Source organism: Photinus pyralis, unplaced genomic scaffold, assembly GCF_008802855.1.
Source record: "Photinus pyralis isolate 1611_PpyrPB1 unplaced genomic scaffold, Ppyr1.3 Ppyr1.4_LG8, whole genome shotgun sequence".
NCBI lineage: Eukaryota > Metazoa > Arthropoda > Insecta > Coleoptera > Lampyridae > Photinus > Photinus pyralis.
The window spans coordinates 5222994-5245637 of NW_022170819.1; the positions used below are offsets into that span (position 1 = coordinate 5222994).

A 22644-nucleotide genomic window follows, 5' to 3' on the forward strand; every position below is an offset into this window, starting at 1 on the left:
GTCCATAATTGTTATTCCTGAAATAGTTTTATTACATCGAACTACGCCATTCAAATTTGGGATAATGTTTACCCTGTTTGGCATGATGTGCTGCATTGAATCATTGTTTATTCAATGATATAGTGTTTTTATTCAATGATTGAATTCATTGCTGGCTTGCAGAATATCAAAAAAACCGTAAGTAAGTAAAGTGTATGTTCAACATTTTAATTTTAATTGCATGGTTTTAGGCGTAATGGTAAAGGAAATTGTTGCGACAGGAAGTGAATTCGTTTCCAATTATTATTTTGGCCTATATGATGTTGATGCAGTGCGTTTGTATCATGATCACAAAGAAGGATCCGTCCAATATTCTTAGGAAAACGAGTTTTTAGACTGTGTGTGCGTGCAATATCAAATTTTGGTCGCTACGCGTCTTGCCTACCTTTCGGCATATGTCCATTCGGTGGGGTTTCTTTTTGAAAATATAGTGCTAATTGTAGTAAGTAAGCTACACGTGTACATTTATTTAAAATAAATACAACACCTTAACAATGATATCCAATTGGTGATAATACTCATTTAGTGAACATTCATTACGTTTGTAAAAGCTCACAATCCGAATCATCGTCAGATGAAATTGACAAATTTGAATCATCACTGTCATTATTAACACTTAGGTATTATAAAGTTCAGCAACATCAACCAAATATAACTTCTCTTTTAAATTAATCACTTTCCACATGTTCACACACTTTCTTCCAGTTGTCAGGTGTAATTTTTTCAAATTCTTCATTTGCCAGCTTTATAAGTAACATCTTCCATTTTAAATGTAACATTTCTTGCTGCTATGCGATTTAAATAAATAAAAAGGCGGTTTATTTATGTTGTAAAGTTTCAAATCTTGATAATTTTCTGTTGTGCATGTTGTGCTAACAATTTGATTGACAGTTATAATATAATGCGAATCTTGTAGTCTTCCATGCTCAGGGGTTAACCCTCATATAAAGATAGCGCTGATACGTAATTAATGTGCCGAAAGTTGATGGTAATAGTTGCGTTACGTCCTTTTGAACTATGTTTGGGGTATGGCTGTATCTATGTATTTATATATTCTATGGTACATGCTGACATACCGCGCCATCTATTATCACGCAAGCAAAAATCGAGTCACATTTAAACGAAAAGTGAGGTTAACGAACCCATTTTCAAACGCTCGCCTTAGCATTTACTAGACATGATTTTAAGATAATTATTTAAGATGCACCGTTTCTTTAGTGTTAAAAAAACCAGTTTTGTAAACCTTCCAGTGGCTAGCTTTAAGGAACATGGCTTTAATCGACCGATTTGCGGTGTTTGTCACAAGTTGCATAATATACACAAAGGTAGGCCGCTCTAAATTCGCCAAAGTTAGTGCTAACTTCCGCCCTTTTAGGCTTGAATTATTCGACGAAACGCGACACGGCAGCGGAGGCGAGAGTTCGAAAACGAGCCGCGAAGAAAATTCCATCGTACGCCGAAATCCTAGTGGGTCGGTTTGATTAGCACCGAGTTGTAAGTGTTTATTTTAATTGATCGTTTTTAGTGACGAAGGGCAGCACCTCGCAACAGAAAGCGCCCGTTAAGGTGCTCAGTTTGCGAGATCTGAAATTTTTCACGAGAACAAATTTGAACTTGGCCGAATTGTATAAGTTGAAAGCGTTACGAAAGGCGGAGAACGTCAACCAGCACACCTACCATAATTTGACGATTATTGATCACGCACCAATCGACGATGTGAAAGCGCAGATTGAGCTCGATTTGAAAGCTACCGCAGCCAGTGTTCCACTTGTAGAGGAAGTGAAGCAGTCCGATTCGGAATGTGAACCTTTTGAAAGTTTAGAAAGGTAATTGTGGTACTGTCTCACAAATCTCCCATACATTGGCATTTCGCTTAGATGATGATTGATATTGTGTATTTACGTAATTCCAGTTCAGGTATGGAAGATTTGTGAGGTTTTGGTGGCGGCTGAAACTCCACCTTTGTAAAAATATAGGTGTAAAATAAAAACTTCAAATGTTTGTAATTTGTATTAGAAGAATGTTTAGACATTGAAATTTGTCTCTGCTGAGACAGGCCCGTAGCCAGGGGGTGACCAGGTGGGGCTGATCCCCACCTAGAACATGGTCCTGCCCCCACTGGAAATTACGGTTGATGATTCTTTTACAAAAATTACAGGGGGAAGTCTTTATCAAAAACTTCGTAAGCCTCCCCCCTCCCCCTAAAAAATACCGGTCACCTCTGCTGCTTCATTCTGGCTACGGGCCTGTGCTGAGATAGAAGATAGGCAACTTGATTTATGCGGAGTATTAAAGAAAATGTACAACTATGGTTTGTACAGGGTATTTCAAAATTGTTGCGCGATTCGGATTACTAACAACATGGTATTTTAAAAGAAATGTGTTTGTCTCTGTTTATTATACATCTAACTTAAATACCAAAACTGAAAACATGAAAGAGTGGACAGACATATTTCGTCTCGTATTTCGTGGCAGAGTAGTAGTTTGCAATGTATTTCTTATGGCAATAATTCCATAGCCGTGTCGATGGTGACTATGGGAGACAATAAACGAAAGAATTTGATTTAAATCACAATCAGCCATGGAACTATTGCCATAAGAAATACATTGTAAACTTTAGGCAAAAATGCATTGATTCCCAAATGAAATGAAATACCGAGTGTTTAGTATCACTGGTTTTGTAATTTTTTTGTCTATAGAGTGACGTAAAAATCCAATATGGCGTCCATTTAAAATAAGGAAGTTGATGTCAATATTTCGAAAACCGCCATTTTGAAAACAAAATTTTGTACGTCCATTGAATTTATCCCATCGAATCTTGCAACTTTTGTTTATAAAATATTTGAACTTTTTAAAAATGGCGATTTTCACTTTTTTCCAATTATCTACGAAACGATTTACTTATTTGAAAATATCGCATCGGAATATCCATCAGCATCAAAAACTACACAACTTTGCCAATTTAACCGAATCTGTAAGTATAACAAAGTAGCCATGTTATTCTACTCAATTTAAGACACCCTGTATAGTGGAGTTTCGAGATCCATCCCATATAAATATTCAGGGTCGTGAAAAATTATCAAATTTGGCATTTATGGCCAATAATATTTTGGCAAAATACTATGTAAGCAATTTCAAGTGTATTACGCCTCCATATATAACACACAAAAGCCCCTGGCCCATCGCACAAGCGGATAACAAGAATCATAATTGAACTTTGGTCACCTTTTTGTTAGTGTTAAAATTATAGACGCTACAATGTGGAAAATTTCACTCCCAGGTAAATACGTCCTTGTGCAATTGAAATATCAATATTCGCGCCAAGACATACCCAGTGACCAGTGGCGTAGCAGATGCATCTTTTGCACTTTTGTAAGTGCATGAACTGTTCAATTCAAAACTGCCAGATATGTAACATAATAAAATATTACATTACAGCTCTCTTGTTCAATCTTCTTAACCGATAACAGATTTACACCGTCACGTCATTTATTAATACTTATGCTTTGATCACCATTTCCATGCTTCACATTTAAGTTTCCACATTTTTCTGTAATTATTACTATTTACCATAGAATTTACTGACCTTCATTCGACTAGGAGGGGGGGGGGGCTAGTATCCCGGTTTACAGTTCATTACTTAATTTTTGAAAAGTATCCCGGTTTATCAATAGGAATTAGAGTTGTACTACCACTACCTTTAAGTTTCTAGGTTTGCCGTTAGAGGGCGTACGATTAATGGTAAAGTTAAAGTCACTAAATATAGAAAGTACCGCAATCCATTGGGCTCGTGTGTTAGAGAGAGAACACACGATTTTTGCCCAAAAATGGCGGAAGTTACCAGATTCTAGTAACTTTAACCTTAGGGATTGTTCCACCTGTTTGGAGATATCTGTATATATTTTTATAAAACATGACAGTACTATGAAGTTAGGTTATGAAAAATGACAGCTATTCAGATTTTATTTGTCAATTTTTTTAAATTGGCAGCAAATTTGCCCAAAAATGGCGGATATCTATATCTAGTGACTTTAGGTAAAGTTAAAGTCACTAGATATAGAAAGTACCGCAATCATCCGCCATTTTTGGGCAAATTTGCTGCCAACTTAAAAAAATTGACAATTAAAATCTGACTAGCTGTCATTTTTTATAACCTAACTTCATAGTACTGTCATGTTTTATAAAAATATATACAGATATCTCCAAACAGGTGGAACAATCCCTAACATTAGAGTTACTAGAATCTGGTAACTTCTGCCATTTTTGGGCAAAAATCATGCGTTCTCTTTCTAACACACGAGCCCAATGGATTGCGGTACTTTCTATATTTAGTGACTTTAGGTTAAGTAGAAAAATGATTTTTTCCTAAAATATACTCAACAAATATGCTTCGCAATCTTGTATGAATTTTGCATCATAAAATATGAGTGGTGGGGGAAGGAGAAGATCTATTTAAGGAATTGAATGTATTCAGTTTAGGTTAACGGATTTTTACATAATTGATCTTATTGGAAAGAGCTGTCTTTGTGTGATACGATTTTACATTGTAGTATTTTTAATGAACGTTATAAGTGGTAGAAGGCGCGGTTCGATATTAATTATAAAGTGAAAATATCAGAGAAAACCACATTTTGATATCTGTTTCCTAAGCAGAGACGGCGAAAATACGCAAATTCACAAATTTAAATTGCAATATTCATCAAAGTTGGCTTTGAAACAAAAGAAACACACTGCTACGTAAAAAACTACCTTGTAGGGATTTGGCCCTTTTTTGGAAAATGAAACTTTTTGAACATTTACATTGTCATAATTATGAAATGATCTTTGACACATGAAATTCTAACACAAATGATTCCGGGGTTCTCGTGGCAGCCATTTTCTGTCTACGTCTAACGGGCAAACGGTTAACTAACTGGTTATATGCGTAAAAGAAAAACCATTTCAATTGTTCTTTCGTACAGTACTGAATTTTTGTAACCCTGAAGTATATTTTAAAGAATTTTCTCTTTAATAACACTATATTTAGTTAAACTACAATAAATTATTTATTATAGAATTCCAAGCAACCCTTTACAGCCAGAGGTATTGGAAGAAGTTGAAGATCACACACACACTCAAGATGCGCATCTCGTCGTACCCCCAACCGCTACCGAAGAGGTGATTTCGAGAACGCTCACTGCATATATCGAAGTATGCAACTACCTGAAATCGCCGCAACGCGCGCTGAACGCGCTCATTTTCCACCGCAACCACAAGCACAACGCGAAAAAAGTATTTCCCTCCATTAAAAATATCAACGTCTACAACGGCTTAATGCGAGGTTTCGCCGCGAAGGGCAACTACGAAAAAATCGAAGAAATTCTAAGCTACGTCGCCGAGGAGAGGATCGACTTAAACGTGCAAAGTTACGCGGCGATCTTCGAGTGCCTGGGGCGGATGAACGCGGACGACGGCCACCTGAAACGGATACGATCGCACGCGTCCGAAGCGTACCGATCGGGAATATCGTTCGACAGGATCATGAACGAGACGATGTTCGTGAGCGATCAGCGCGATGTGGTCCTAAAGGCGATCCGCAGTCATTCGCCCAACTACGAACTCAAACCGTCTCTACCGCACTTACAGTATTCGAACGAGTTAGTCAACGCGCTCAATCATCCCGATCAGTTGAGGCCGCCGTCCGAATGCGCGGCCAGAACCGACGGCCTCTTTACAGGCGAAGATTTGCGGGAGAGAATTAATAAGCAAATCGAAATTGAGAAGCATGGCTACGTCACGGTAAGTTGTTCAAGGTTTTAAAGAATCTTGGGCGCGGTGTGCGCGTTCACGTTTCAGGGGTTGGTAAGTACATTTTGGTTTAGGCATAAATACAATAAGAGTTCCAGACGCTTATTAATTTGTGGCCACCTTTCACACACCTCATATAAGTAGATGGCGATGTAAGCGTGGGAAAGTTAAAGTCACTAGATATAGAAAGTACCGCAATCATCCGCCATTTTTGGGCAGATTTGCTGCCAACTTAAAAAAATTGGCAAATAAAATCTGAATAGCTGTCATTTTTTATAACCTAACTTCATAGTACTGTCATGTTTTATAAAAATATACACAGATATCTCGCAAACAGGTGGAACAATCCCCTAACATTAAAGTTACTAGAATCTGGTAACTTCCGCCATTTTTGGGCAAAAATCATGCGTTCTCTCTCTAACACACGAGCCCAATGGATTGTGGTACTTTCTATATTTAGTGACTTTAGGGAAAATTTTCATTCAGCGCCCCCTGTTATGTAGGACAGATCACTAAATTGAGTAGCTGAATTGGCGCGTTTATGAACCACTCAAAGCCGCGGCCTTACGAATTTTAAACTTCTCGCATACCTACTTCCGATATAATTCAAATAATCTTCATGTCCGATTATTCGCTTCGAACAAAGTCTATTTAGTTTTTTTTGTAGAAATTAATGTTACGCATCTGTTCGTACTATTGATATCCGTTTTCCCAATTTTTAAACTACGTAAACAGAATTTAAATATGACCTTATGAGAAAAAAATCGTGTGAGCTCGAATGGACTTCAGCGCATTTTTGTGGGGTAGACCAGTTTCTATTAACCTGTTATATTGCATCATGAAAGTCGCAAAGTAACTTTTTCAAAAGGTAACCGCGTGGTGATTTTTTAGTCTTCTTCTGCAGTTGTAGAAAGATGAGTGTACTTGTACCTACCAGGCCGCATAAACAATTCTTTAGGGACGGGGCTACATGATGTGGGGTCGGCGACATTCGGGCGCCATCCCCGAGCGTGGTTTACTAACGTGGTGATTTTTTTAGTTTTTTCCTATCTTCTTCTGCAGGAAAAACTGAAATATCACCACGTTAGTAAACCGCACTCGGGGATGGCGCCCGGATGTCACCGACCCCACATCATGTAGCCCCGCCCCTAAAGAATTGTTAATTATGCGGCCCGGTCCTAAAACTGTCGTCTAACTTCAAATTCAAATTCAATATGGGCATAGCTTGAGCCATATAATACGCAAGGCCAAAAGTTGAGTCGAATCGATTCAAAATTCCCAGTGCTCTTTTCGCATCTCAATTAATTATAAACCGAATGGCAAACTTTTTTATTTATGGAAGCATTTAAATGAAATTTGATGCATAGCCACTTGAAACAAAGGAAAATCTGACGTTAGTTTCAAAATTTAGGTCTGCGCATGCGCAGTGTCAACTTTCTTATTTATAAAAGCATTGGAATGAAATTCTTCTTATAAACTGAAATCAGGACATCAAAATGGATTGCACATATGCAACGCTATCTTTCATATTTGTGGCCGGATTTTTACGATTTTAATAGAAGTTGCATCTGACAAATTAGAAATGAATGCAAGCGGAAATGCGCTTTTTGTAAATCGTTTACGATTATTTTTTTAACTTGTTGTCTTTAGTATTGAGTGGGCGGGGTTTCAGCTAAGGCTGCTCTACCAACCTAACTCACTACACATTTACAAATACCGATGCCCGTACCCGGATTCGAACCAGGGACCCTTAGTACTGCAGTCCAGCGATACACGGTCCGGCTTAAGAATGATGTTATTGTTTGTAAAAACATTCAATCACATGTCTTAACAACACTGTTAGCTGACAACATAGTTAAGTATGCTGTATGGCTTTATAATACGGGCCGATAATCATTTTTAAATTAACAATTTTGTGGTTTTCCCTGTATTTCTTACCCGAGCAAAAATTTTGATTTTATCGTATTAAGTTTTAAAGTTTAAAATGAAAATACATTTTTATTTTCCTTTGGAATTTTACATAGTGTTTCATGTACAGGGTGTCTCATTTTCGACACTTTTATAGACGTTATGGGTTTTTGGGTTTTTTGGGTCAAACTTGCAATGGTAAAATCAAAATTTGCACATTTTTGCTTCAGACATACGGAGATAAATTTCAGAATGACCTTATACACGGTGTCCATTTTTCGAGTGCCACTATGGGGATCTCGCATATCTTAAGAGGTAGACATTTTGTTAAATGAGGGCAAAGTTGCGAATTTTCGTGTTGAATAATAATCTGAAAAGAAATTTAAAATATCTTCAATAGTCTTGAAAATATTGCAAAAAAAGAAAATTGACGGAGAAAACGTGGCAACTTTAATTTTTCTTATGGGCGCCGTTTTGGATTTTGACATTTTGAGATTACGTCTTTATTTCTCTTTACAACGATATATCACACATGGTATGGTTCAGTAACACATTTTTCCTAAAATTACAGTTTTCATTTTCTGCGAAGAGTGCTTTGGAAAAACAAAACATTCTTTTGTTGTGAACAACAGGTTGACTTATTTCAAGTGTAATTTACGTTTGTGCTAGAATTATTGCGAAAATATTATTTATTCTTAAGTATTTTGTTCTAATTTGAATTATAATTTTCTTGCAAAACGAAGGTTCAATTCTATTCAGATGAAAATCTCAACACAACTAGTTCCCTGCCAACACTCCAACCAGACAGATGGATCAAACTGTCAAACTTTTGTTCACAATAAAAGAACGTTTTGTTTTTCCAAAGCACTCATCCCGAAAAATTAAAAAGTGTCTGAATAATGTTTTTTTGCGATATTTTCAAAACTATTAAAGATAAAGATTAATTTCTTTTCAGATTATTATTCAGCACGAAAATTCGCCCTCATTTAACCAACTCTCTATCTCTTCAGGTAAACGAGATCCCCATAGTGGCACTCGAAAAATGGACACCGTGTATATTCTTAGTAAATACCCTGTATATTTCAATCTAAAAATAGCATATTAGATTTTGTTTTTTTAAATATAACACTGAAAAAATTCAATATTGATTCAAAAAGGTTCAAAAAAAGATTTCTTAAAAATTCAAAAATTCATTTGTAGTAATTTCTAATTTTTTCAGTGTCAGAATAAAGGGCGATAGTTCGTAGAAAACAGTTCCTTTTGTTGAGACCTTTAATTAGAATACCATGAATGGGTAATACGTGTGGTTGCTCCTCCCCTCGCCTTTCCCATTTTCAAAAGTTTTACTTGCCGGCGCATGTAAAATGGAATTAAGACTCTATTAGTGTGACGTCAAATTTGAGCGGGAAATTCGAAATGCTGGACTTGACTGTTTTACTGTCGAATATATTGACCCCTATCGTCCCATACATTAAGTATCACTTTAAAATAGGTCCTCTTTACGAGCTTATACTGACCTTATGCGCATTAAATAAGCTCTCTTGAGATATATATTTATATATATTTTTATATCGTGATGGGTAGCATTTCGGGCATGTAAGGCGGCATTAAAAACCTCCTTTTTTAAATCGATCCACCTTAGGTCCACATATTATACAATAATAATAATTCCAGAAAAATTAGCTTAAAAAAATAAAATTTTGAGGGTATAAAATTCTCTTTGGCCTAAATTTTAGGTTAGGAACAAGATATCGAGATGCGGTTTTCGCGAGCTTGTTTAGGCATCATTTAGCTACATTTTCATGAAAAAAAAATCAAACCAACGCGTTTAATTTTTTTGAGAAAATTAACCATTTCTGTCAGAATGTCGAAAAAAACCCTCAAGCGGCGATATGTGAAACTAATAAAAGTTCAATTATTATAATATTTGTAGCCGAAAAATAACTCTTTTCAATTACCCCGAGTTTGTTAAATTCGGCTCAGTCGATTCGAAGATACAGGGTGTTCTTTACGGAAACCTTTGAATACCCCCACCACTTCATTTTTAGAGATACAGGTTCAGATTATCGTCAACTTCAAAGACCGGACATTTTTTTGTTAGGTTAATATAGTGGAATTCACAGAAAAATCACTTTTTTAGATTCCAGATTGCAGTTACGCCCCCTAGCGGCCATTGCAGAAACTTAAAAATATTTTCCAGGTTTTTTTCGTGGCCGTTTTAGTAATAAATTTTTTTACCGCAAGCCTCTACGATGGACAGGTTCCCCGATACAGTACCTCGCATTCTTATTTGGCCACCCTGTACACTTGCAGTTGAGTGTTGACCATTACAGTAAATGTCGTAAATTGTTCCATTGCTGAAACCAAATAAGTACGTTGGGCGTTTGTTGAACAGTATTTTGGTTGAAATTGTATTTATGTCTTAAAACGTAGAGAAAAATTTTAATGAAACTCTAAAGAGTCTAAAGTGCGAGAGTGAAGGAACTACGTACGTTTTTCTAAACTAGATTTACGAGAACGCATTTCGTAACTAGGCGCTCCTCGACTAACTATAGCGCCATCTCAGAACGAGGGGACCGCATATCGGCACGCTAATGAACGTACGATTTTCTATTTTTACGGTTAGTTACACGCCTTTAAAAAGCAGATGACAGCATCTCCTGAGCGAAAATTAGCAATGCCAGTTTATTCTATTTGTTCGTAACAATTATTATATTTCCTCTATGGTTTAGGTGAAGAGTATCGAGAAGAAGGAAACTATCAGCGGCGAAACGTTGGCGTATCGCGCCGCCTTTGACGACCTCATCAAAACGTGGGAGAAGGCGGCCCTGGACGGGTTCAATCGAGACTTGCTCTCCGTTACCGCACGAAGGCAGGTGTTTTCGTTGGAGCCGTACCTGAGGGTGATCCCGAGCAGGGAGTTTGTTCAGATTATCGTCGAGGAGGCGAAGAAGATCGCGCAGGGATCCGAGACTTACAGTCCGACTTGTCAGCAGTTGTACAAGGAGCTTGGCTTAAAGGTTTACTTGCGATACAGGGTGTTGCAAAAGCAAAAAACCGGAGTACTTGACAAGGTGGGCTTAACGAGTTGACAAAATGCGAAATCAAAAAAAAATTGTTTAGATTGTGAACGTCCACGGCAAATACTGTGAGTATTACGCCAATCTACATGGGCATTCGGATTCAGAAGTTAATTACTATAACAGTCGACAGCTGTGGCAGTGGATTGATTGTTTAAACAGGTCGGAGGGAGCTTCTGTGATGATTGCTCATAGACCTTGGACACCGACAGTCTTGCAAAACATTGGGAAATTCCTGTACCACATTATTATGCACGATTTGACGATCAACGTGAACGTAATGCGACTTAGCAACAAACACAAGTAGGTTGCACATAATTTAACCTAGGTACTTATTAAAGACATTTATTATTATTATTGTCGGTGTTTCTTGTGAGAACTCAGGTCTAGCCTGGTTAACTAATCGCACGGATTAAAATCAAGTAACGATTAGTGTCTGTGTCTGTGTCTGGTGAAGTTATGTAGGGTCCTAAAAAAAAAAAAAAAAAATAATAATAGTCACACGTACCTACATTGGAAATCTAGGGATAGTTATTATTATTATTATTATTATTATTTTTTTTTAATTTCTCACTTGTGGGGTTACATCAGTGGACGGGTGTAAACACCAATTTATTATTATTATTATTATTAAAACCATCGTTTAATGCGCTCATCTAGGAACTTCCTGCCGAGTTTCTACACAATTTTCCGCTCGCAAGGTCGCCTGGTAAAGGAGGAGGTGAAGCCGCATCCCATATTATCACGACTGTACCGTGCCTCGGTACCGGAAACGTTGACCTTCAGCCCGAACGAAGTGCCAATGATGTGTCCGCCGGTTCCTTGGACGTCCGTCAAATCCGGAGGCTACCTCGTCTCTCCGTGCGAGGTGGTCCGGTTACCGATGCAGGCAATCCTCCAAAAGCAGCGACTGAGAGAGGCGCCACCCAGTCAAATTTACCCCTCGCTCGACTGCCTCAATCAATTGGCCGCGGTACCTTGGAAGGTGAACGGGCCCGTTTTGGATGTAGTCCTTGAGGTAACATTAACTTCCCAAATTCGTCTTTAAAACGCTACGTTAAGTCCTTTCCCACATTATTCTTATTTTCTTTATTTATTTTATTTTTGTTTTCCTATTAGTTCTTTTGTGGGAATAAACATTATTATTATTATTATTTCGATCGCAGGTGTTCAACTCGGGTGGCTCGACGAACTTGGATATTCCCGAGCTGCAACCGTTCATGGCTCCGTTAACGCAATCTCCAACTGATAAAAAAAATGTTTTTCGCCAAAAATTGCAAATGAAGAGGAAACGGGCCGAAGTCTATTCGCTCTGGTGCGATTGCCTATACCGACTATCATTGGCTAATCACGTAAGGTGTTTCGCGCAATTTAAGCGATTTTTTAACAAGAGTGTGTTACGCAGTTCCGCGACGACGTCTTCTGGTTGCCGCACAATATGGATTTCCGAGGTCGCGTGTATCCCATACCTCCGCATCTCAACCATTTAGGTTCCGACATGGCGCGGTCTTTGTTGGTGTTCGCCGAACCTCGTCCATTGGGTCCGAACGGATTTGATTGGCTGAAGCTGCATCTCGTCAATCTGACGGGGTTAAAAAAACGAGATAGTATCGCCGATCGGTTAGTATCAGTTCTGTACTCGATTATCTTTTCGTCTCAATTTTAGAAATAAGAATTGAGACCAAAAGAATTCTGTTTGTTCGGCAAAAAATTTGGGAGCTACCCAAAAGTCCGAAAACTTGTGTCTATAAGAATTACCCCAGCAGTTTACACAGCAGTTGAATCTATACCATATTAACTAAACTGAAGTAATAAAAATAATGATGGCTCCGAACAATAAAGTGGCAATTGTACTTCCCTACTGTGACATGTGGAAATATTTACTGTATAAACACCACCAATAAATATTATTATTAAATACACGAACTAAATTAACAAAAACAACAAAAGCAAAAGAAAATCCACGAAACATTTCAAATTGTGTAATAATAATAAGTCTCTATCTTTAAAAACAGCTGCGATACACTGCAGTCTCACCCAACATAGGACACACGGTACAACAATGGTCCTAAGACGGATCCCTGTGGTACACCCGCCATAACAGAGAGAGGTAGACACATTTCCATTTGGAAATTAGATTAGACAACACTACAGCATTATTATTTATTTGTCAGAAATACCACGTGGCTTAGCCGGAATCATTAGACAGTTAAGCTTTTAAAATGCAGTAATGTATGTAAAGACAATAATTAATAACATTTTAGATTATTAATTATTCTTTACCACCAGTGGAGAATCAGATGGGTTGAGTGAGTCTCCTCTGAATCCAGAACCTTGGCAGGAGTGTTCTAGTAGTACATGCTGTCGCAGAAGGTACAAGGGGTGAGCATTTTAACGCAACTTTGCAGTAGTGGCATCCTCCAGAACACACCATCTTGCTTGATGGGAGATTTGGTGTTTGGGGGCAAACAGGCCAGGTTCCCCTTTACTGCTGCCAGTAATTTTACAAATGATTTGTGGAGACGGCCTTCTTATGTACCCCCATACTCCGCTACGCGGCATTTCTCCCCTTCCGGTTCGTTAGATGCATCACGTTGTTAGAATACCTTAGCTGATCGCAAATTTATTTCCCTTTAAAGGTTATTGGTGGTCTCTCATATTCACAAATCTGGACTCTTACTTCCAGCAGTGGTTCTAACATCGTATTAAAAATGGCTTCTAACTCAATTAGTGCCCCAGGTCGGCTTTTTTTGTGCAAAGTTTTATTGGATTATTGTACAGGGTGGCCAAATAAGAATGCGAGGTACTGTATCTGGGAACCTGTCCATCGTACAGGCTTGCGGTAAAAAAATTTATTACTAAAACGGCCACGAGAAAAACCTGGAAAAAAGTTTCTGCAATAGCCGCTAGGGGGCCTAACTGCAATCTGGAATCTAAAAAAGTAATGTTTCTGTGAATTCCGCTATATTAACTTAACAAAAAAATGTCCGGTCTTTGAAGTCGACGATAATCTGAACAATTTTTGTTTGACAATTTTTCCTGTATTTCTAAAAATGAAGTGGTGGGGAGTATTTAAAGGTTTCCCTAAAGAACACCTTGTATCTTCGAAGCGACTAAGCCGATTTTAACAAACTCGGGTTAGTTCAAAAGAGCTATTCTTCAGCTACAAATATCATAATATTTGAAGTTTTGTTAGTTTCACATATCGCCGCTTGAGGGCTTTTTTCGACATTCCGACAGAAATGGTAATTTTCTCAAAAAAATTAAATGCATTGGTTCGATTTTTTTTTTCATGAAAAAGTAGCTAAATGATGTCTAAACAAGCTCGCGAAAACCGGATCTCGATATCTTGTTCCTAACCTAAAATTTAGCCCAAAGAAAATTTTATTTTTTAAGCTAATTTTTCCGGAATTATTTTTATTATATAATTTGTGGCCCTATCTATGTCAGGATCTATGTCATATAATATTTCGCGAGCTTGTTTAGGCATCATTTAGCTACTTTTTTATGAATAAAAAATCGAACAACGCATTTAATTTTTTTGAGAAAATTAACCATTTCTGTCGGAATGTCGAAAAAAGCGCTCAAGCGGCGATATGTGAAACTAACGTAACTTCAAATATTATACTATTTGTAGCGGAAGAATAGCTCTTTTCAATTAACCCGAGTTTGTAAAAATCGGCTCAGCCGTTTCGAAGATACAGGGTGTTCTTTACGGAAACCTTTGAATACCCCCCACCACTTCATTTTTAGAGATACAGGAAAAATTGTCAAAACAAAAATTGTTCAGATTATCGTCAACTTCAAAAACCGGACATTTTTTTGTTAGGTTAATAACAGAAACATCACTTTTTTAGATTCCAGATTGCAGTTACGCCCCCTAGCGGTCATTTCAGAAACTTAAAAATATTTTCCAGGTTTTGCTCGTGGCCGTTTTAGTATTAAATTTTTTTACCGCGAGCCTCTACGATGGATAGATTCTCAGATACAGTACTTCGCATTCTTAGTTGGCCACCCTGTACTTATGCCCGGTTTCACAAATGATGATTAAGGTTAATCAGTGATTAAAAATATTAGAATCGAAAACAAATGAGCGTATAATCAAAGGTGGCTAACATTCTAATATTTTTAATCATTGATTAACCTTAATCATCGTTTGTGAAACCGGGCATTAATCATGTAAAGATTTCTGGAGACAATACAGAATAAAGATTAAAGGGGAAAGCCATTGTGGCTACACAGTGACCCTTGCAGGCGGTACCTGATTCCAAAAAAATCGATAATTACAGAAATGCTTTAAAGGGGCACATACTTTCGGCACAAAGAGACTGTAGACTTGATTTTTGTTTCGTCTATTGCAGAACTTCATTCACAAAATAAACATGTACAGGGTGAGTCAACGATTGCGCGAAGTAACTTAATGCCTTGAAGATAAGATTTTTCGATAGAGTCTTTTGTATTATGATATGGTTGAATATTCTCCACATTTTAAATATATTTGGAATTATACAGGGTGCGCTCACAAAGTAGGGTGCCAAAATGGTATTTTTAGCTCCTCCAAAAACCTTCAACTTTTGATAATAATGTCCTCTACCTATCTCTGATAGTTTGCGAAACATCTTGGTTTTCCTGGTTTTTATATTCTAATCTTAAGTAAGAAATGTGTAATTTACATAATAAGTGAGGTGGCCATGAAAAAAAAGGCAATTTTTATCTGCCTCGTCCAAAGCTAAAATCATATTTATTCATTCATTTTTCGAATAATTCATTTAAGTCTAAAAACTGGAGAATAAGTTTGATAGTAAAAACATAAACAAATATCTTGGTTTTCCTAGTTTTTATATTTTAATCTGAAATAAGTTCTAATTTACATAATAACGAGGTGAATATAAAAATAAATGAAACTAATATCACTGACTGGATGACATTAGGAGTTAAATTAAATTTGCTTTGTAGTCAAATGTTTTTACTTATTCTCCAATTTTTGGACTTAAAATAAATTGTTTGAAAAATAAATTAATCGATATGATTATCGTTTTGAAAAATTGCCCTTTTTTGCATGGCCACCCCATTATTATGTAAATTACATATAAGATTAGAATATAAAACCCAGGAAAATCAAGATATTTCGAAAACTATTAGAGATAGGTATCGGACATTATTATTAAAAGTTGAAGGTTTTTGGAGGAGCTAAATGATGACAGAAAAATATACAGGGTGTTCCATTTTAAAAAAGTGAGATTTTTTAATTATGCTGTTTTGCAACTTTGGACCTACTATACTACTATATTTTTAATGTTTAATAGTAGATGTATTTATTTGACTTTTACTTAACCCAGGATAAAAGATATAAAACCTGGAATCAAAATTTAAGTAATAATAATTTGATAATATACTGACGCTTGCAAATGCCCAATTTTTCTTAAAAATCGAATTATCTTTAAAACTACTAGCTTTTCGGATATTAACCATATAATAAAAAAGACGTACAATTACACGTAGAATTCAAAAATGCATTCAAATACATTCTATTTAAAAAAATGTACCATTTGGACGCCCTACTTTGTGGGCGCACCCTGTTAGCTCAAATTGATAAATCCCAACATTGCGACTTCTTTATAAACCTGAAAGACCCGAAGGCTTCAATCAACTCATGCTGGAAGGCGTGATTATGGCCATTTTCTCCGTCTGCCCGAGAGTTTTAAAGATATTTAGTTCGTTCTTTTTGCGTTCGATATCTTATAGCTCTGGCACCTCAACCTAGAAAAATCTTGCCGATTAATGTGCGCATGCGCAGTATGTCAACTTTCTTATTTATACAGATATTTTTTTGAAATTTTAACCAGATTATTCTAGTAAGGCAAATATATCCCATTTGATAAACATCAGGTGTGCGCATGCGCAGATTGCGGAATGCTAGAACATTTATGCCATAACTTATTTTCCTTTGTACACTGAAATAGTCCGTTACATGACCTTTCGGGAAGAATACGCTATTATATTCGTTATGGCTGGCTGGTTGTCCGGTTGAGATCTCAGCAATTACAATAGCTAAAGACTTCAAATTTTCACTAAAAGTTTTCTGATAGAGTGTAGATGTGCAGGCTCTAGTTTATTTTGAGTTAGATTACTCGTGAGATGGATAATGTTAAACTTTGCTAATAAAATACTGATCTGTATTACCAAAAATGCGCTTTAATCGCCCATATGCTGATTTACAACTTGTTTTTTTTTTTAATTACATAGCTGGCTGGATTGCCAGTACCAAAATTAGGATCACAGACATATACGTTCTCTTTAAAAATAACCCGAGACAGCAGCGTTTACTCTTGATTCTTCCTATTTAAGTAAAAACTACTTCCTGTAACAAATTCAACATCGTTATTACCAGACGATACTCAAAATTCTTTTACGTCGCCAGACCTTATAAAACACCTGCATGGCTTATCTCGCACGTGACATTGTTTGTCGAAAAACTTGTTCGATTACAATGGACCAGATAAAACTTTAAACTCGTAAAAATTTCGATTAAACCCCCCCATGACCTCCATGTAGTTTACACAACAATATATTATCTTTCGATTCAAAAGAGTTATTACTAAAAGTTCTGTTCCAAAACCATAAAAATAATAATGATAATGAGGGTAGGCTTACAAAGCATGGCAATACTTACAGGTTAATCTTCGCCAATGAAGTCATGGATAAAGTTTTGGATTCCGCCGACAATCCGCTAACGGGAAAGATGTGGTGGGCCGAATCCGAAGAACCCTGGCAAACGCTGGCGTGCTGCATGGAAATAGCGCGGGCGCACCGATCCGATGATCCCGAAGAGTACCTCTCCCACTTTCCGGTCCATCAAGACGGCAGCTGCAACGGACTGCAGCATTACGCCGCGCTGGGAAGGGATCAGGCGGGCGCGTACAGCGTCAACTTGAGTCCGTCGCGCGTTCCGCAGGACGTCTATTCGGCGGTCGTCGCGCTGGTCGAGCAGCAGCGGGCGAAGGACGAGGCGGGCGGAAACGAGGTCGCGAAAATTCTCAAGGGGTTTATAATGCGCAAGGTCATAAAGCAGACGATAATGACGACCGTTTACGGGGTGACGCGATTCGGCGCGCGTTTGCAGATCGCGAAACAGCTGAAGGATATCGAGAACTTTCCGAAGGAGCACGTCTGGGCGGCGTCCTCCTACCTGACGGGTCGCACCTTCGACTCGCTCCGTTCGATGTTTACGTCGACGAGAGAAATTCAAGATTGGTTTACGGAATGCGCGCGTCTAATCTCGTCGGTTGGTAACGAGAACGTCGAATGGGTCACGCCCCTCGGACTGCCAATCGTACAGCCTTACAACAAATACAGATCCTTCGGCAGTAGACCTTTGTACGAGCCGTTTCACATGGACAAATACGAGTAAGAGCTCAAAGCGCGTGACACATGTCCATGAACTTGGCAGGCCTACTACAGCAGACCATGGTTCTGCTTACTCATATCGTTAGTGCACGTTAGTGCCGCTGAAGAAATCGTTAGTGCACAAAAGGAAACTTACTATTTTTAAAAAATATTTGTGGGCCTGCTAACTTCATGCCAGCAGACCCATTTGAGAAAATCGATTCAATCTTTACACTAGTTAAACTAGCAGCGTTAGTGCTCGTTAGTGCCGCCAATATAAACGTTAGTGCTCAAAGTGTAACAGCTCAAAACGTTGTAAAAAGAGGTCTGCTAATTTCATGCAGCAGACGCACATTTGTCAAATTGGCTCTGTCCTAATGCGAATTTGAAGCGGCTCGTTAGTGCTTCACATTCGAACGTTGGTGCTGCAAGGGGTCCGCATCAAAAAGGTACCAAGCCATCTCAAAATTAAACGTGGCTTATTGGGACCTGCCAACTTCACGCCGGTAGACCAACAAACGAAATCCGTTTGATTTTCTACTTTAATCGATCTATCAGTATTAGTGATCGTTACTGTCGCAAAAAAAAACGTTAGTGCTCAAAGCGCAAGAGCTCAAGCGTGAAATTATGGGTTTCCTAAATTCATGCAGCAAGCCCACATTTATTAAAGTGGTCCTGCCTAAATGCGAATCTGAAGGACTTCACTTGTAAACGTCGGTGCTTTTAATGGATTCGTGTCAAAAAACTTCCAAAGCATCTTAAAAATTAACTATAACTTATAGGTTCTGCTGACAACACAACAATTAGCAAAATTTGTTTCCAATCCAAAAAAAAAGTCGAAGAGAATGAACGAAATGTAGTTTGGAACTATTTTTAATTTTTTACAGGCTAATAATGAAATGAGAAAAGTCGTAAGTATTTTCTTTTAATAAAAAGTCAAACGAGTACGATAAGGAGATAGTGGCGTTTGAAAATCAACAAACTTTCTCCCCAAAAATTTATTCCGACATACCGTATATTGTCAAGTACCTTTATATATTAATACCTTGATTAATACAAGAAACTCGCTATTATTTGCATTTGCGTAACGCGAGACATAAAGTCACTAAATATAGAAAGTACCGCAATCCATTGGGCTCGTGTGTTAGAGAGAGAACGCATGATTTTTGCCCAAAAATGGGGGAAGTTACCAGATTCTAGTAAGTTTAATGTTAGGGATTGTTCCACCTGTTTGGAGATATATGTATACAGGGTGTTTTTTTGGGAGCTTTAGTTAAAAGTTTCTGGGAAAGTAAAATAGGTAGGTTTTTGAAAATTTGTACTTAGGAGTTACTCTGAAGGCCGAATCTATGTAAAATATTTTCAAAATGTCCGCACTTCCGGAAACACCGGAAGTAGATAGTAATTCCGTTATTTTAAATGGCAACCCCTATTTTTTATTGCATTTTTGGATTCTACGTGAAATTTCAGTTCTTTTGATACCCATATGTCGATATCTGCCATTTATGGTTTTTAAGTTATTTTGACTTTAAGAAAAAAAATGGCGGATGCAGATGGTACCTTGATAATTGATTACTTGAAAAAGGTTATAGTCATGGCAACCCATTTTTATCAGTGCATAGAGAATGAATAGGGCTTTCTTTTAGTGTACTTAAAAAAAAGTTAAGTTGCGTACAACCGCACCTATGGAGATCCAAATTGAAGAAACTTCAAAGTCTATAAACTCAGTTTTTTTAAATGGAATGATCATGTTCTTAATATTGCATGAGATAGAGAATCGAAATTGGCATATTTTGATATTACATGTTCCTATAGCTATCTTTAACAGTTTCTGATTTATTCCTATTTCATTGAATTGATCTCGGAATTGATGCCATTTTTTCTTTTTAGTAGTTGGCCATGATTTTATAACAATCGAATTTTAAACAAATCAAGGAATGGATTCTTTAATACCATTGATTCTAGTTCTAGTCTAAATAATTCATTAATAAATAACTCATTTATTAAGGATATAGGACGGAAAATTTTTGAAAAATCTAAACAGAGTCGTTCAACTGAATTTCTTAAACAACGTATAAGTCTGGAAATTAAGAGAGGTAATACGATATCTGTTCTAGCAACAATTCCATACCAAAAATGTTTCAACGAAGTTTTTTATATTTTGCATTGAATTTATTTTGTTAATCTTGCATTTGCAATTCAATTCATTTTCTTAAATATTCTCTTGTAGAGCTTTGTATCACTTGTGCTTCAACGGTTTGTAAGTGCATTAGGGGTACAAAATTTCCAAAATTCATACAATTTCGTTCCAGTTTTCGAATGAATGTACGGAAAGCACGCGCCGCGATTCTGCCCATTTCACCATAAATAACAATTAAATTCCAAAATAGGTGAAACCAGTGCGAGTCATTTCTCGATTTTTGAAAAACTTATGTTAACCTATAACAGTGGGTGGTGGATTAGTGTCACTAGATTTGTTTAAAATTCAATTGTTATAGAATCATGACCGACTACTAAAAAGAAAATCCGAAAAAAATAGTGTCAAATCAATAAAATGGGAATAAGTCAGAAACTGTTAAAGATAGCTATAGGAACATGTATTGTCAAAATATGCCCATTTCGATTCTCTATCTCATGGAATAGTAAGAACATGGTCATTCCATTTAAAAAAACTAAGTTTTTAGTCTTTGAAGTTTCATAAATTTGGATATCCATAGGGGCGGTCGTACGCAACTTAACTTTTTTTTAAGTGCACTAAAAGAAAGCCCTATTCATTCTCTATGCACTGATAAAAATAGGTTGCCATGACTACAACCGTTTTCAAGTAATCAATTATCAAGGTACCATCTGCATCCGCCATTTTTTTTCTTAAAATCAAAATAACTTAAAAACCATAAATGGTAGATATCGACATATGGGTATCAAAAGAAGTGAAATTTCACGTAGAATCCAAAAATGCAATAAAAAATAGGGGTTGCCATTTAAAATAACGAAGTTACTATCTACTTCCGGTGTTTCCGGAAGTGCGGCCATTTTGAAAATATTTTACATCGATTCGGCCTTCAGAGTCACTCCTAAGTACAAATTTTCAAAAACCTACCTACTTTACTTTCCCAGAAACTTTTAACTAAAGCTCCCAAAAAACCACCCTGTATATTTCTATAAAACATGACAGTACTATGAAGTTAGGTTATAAAAAATGACAGCTATTCAGATTTTATTTGTCAATTTTTTTAAGTTGGCAGCAAATTTGCCCAAAAATGGCGGATGATTGCGGTACTTTCTATATGTAGCTACTTTAGCGAGACACGGAAAAGAGCGCCATCTACACGGCCCGGTGTAGAATGACGTATAATGAAGGCGTAAACGTTATTTAATGTGCGGATCCCTTGCAGCACTAACGTTCGCATGTGAAGCACTAACGAGCCGTTTCAAATTCGCATTAGGACAGAGCCAATTTGACAAATGTGGGTCTGCTGCATGAAATTAGCAGACCTCTTTTTACAACGTTTTGAGCTGTTACACTTTGAGCACTAACGTTTATATTGGCGGCACTAACGAGCACTAACGCTGCTAGTTTAACTAGTGTAAAGATTGAATCGATTTTCTCAAATGGGTCTGCTGGCATGAAGTTAGCAGGCCCACAAATATTTTTTAAAAATAGTAAGTTTCCTTTTGTGCACTAACGATTTCTTCAGCGGCACTAACGTGCACTAACGATATGAGTAAGCAGAACCATGGTCTGCTGTAGTAGGCCTGCCAAGTTCATGGACATGCGTGACACGATGTTTTAAAACCGAATTTCTCAGGAAACCCAACGTGATGAAACAAAAGAACGCGTTTCCGCCAAATTTTATTCATTCTTTAGATTCTAGTCATATGATGTTAACTTCGCTGTGGTGCGAGCGCAAGGGACTTGTATTCGTTTCGGTTCACGACTGCTATTGGACGCACGCATCGACAGTTGCAGTTATGAACGAGGTACGTAAACGCTTTCGTGAACATCTCGCCGATGGATGTTTTCAGATTTGCCGCAAACAATTCGTGGAGCTTCACTCGCAGAACATCTTGGAAAATTTGTCTCAATTTTTAACGGAGAGATTTAGCTACGGCATTGGGTACGTTGTCTGAAAGTGTTAAAGATACTTTAATGTATTCTTTGCAGAGATTTTTCGGATAGTGCCTCCGCTGGCGATATGAGTAAATTAAAATTGAATCGGGCGCTTGCCAAGTTGCCAAAGACCGGCGATTTTGATATTAAGGAAGTCCTGCAGTCGGTTTATTTCTTTAGTTAAATTAACCTCTCAGTTGTTCATGTTAGTGAATAAAGACGGCGGTAAACCCAAGTTTGTTTGCCAAACCATTCGTTAAGCTCGCTTGGCATGGAGCAATACAGATTGCAATTGCGTGCAAGTTGCAAGAGAAATTGCGAAGAAGGCATGCG

At 37.3% G+C, this 22644-nt stretch overlaps 1 protein-coding gene across 1 annotated transcript; it reads left to right on the forward strand.

Annotated features, from left to right (window-relative positions):
* The first annotated feature begins 1142 nt into the window (after positions 1 to 1142).
* Positions 1143 to 22546, forward strand: LOC116178180 (DNA-directed RNA polymerase, mitochondrial). The gene is made up of 13 exons (XM_031497601.1): positions 1143 to 1364; positions 1415 to 1510; positions 1565 to 1865; positions 5094 to 5817; positions 10467 to 10808; positions 10858 to 11117; positions 11475 to 11832; positions 11981 to 12166; positions 12220 to 12434; positions 17490 to 18221; positions 22010 to 22181; positions 22227 to 22318; positions 22366 to 22546. The coding sequence occupies exons 1-13, from the start codon at positions 1241 to 1243 to the stop codon at positions 22493 to 22495; spliced, it is 3732 nt and encodes a 1243-aa protein (XP_031353461.1). The 5' UTR covers positions 1143 to 1240; the 3' UTR covers positions 22496 to 22546.
* The last annotated feature ends 98 nt before the right edge of the window (positions 22547 to 22644 follow it).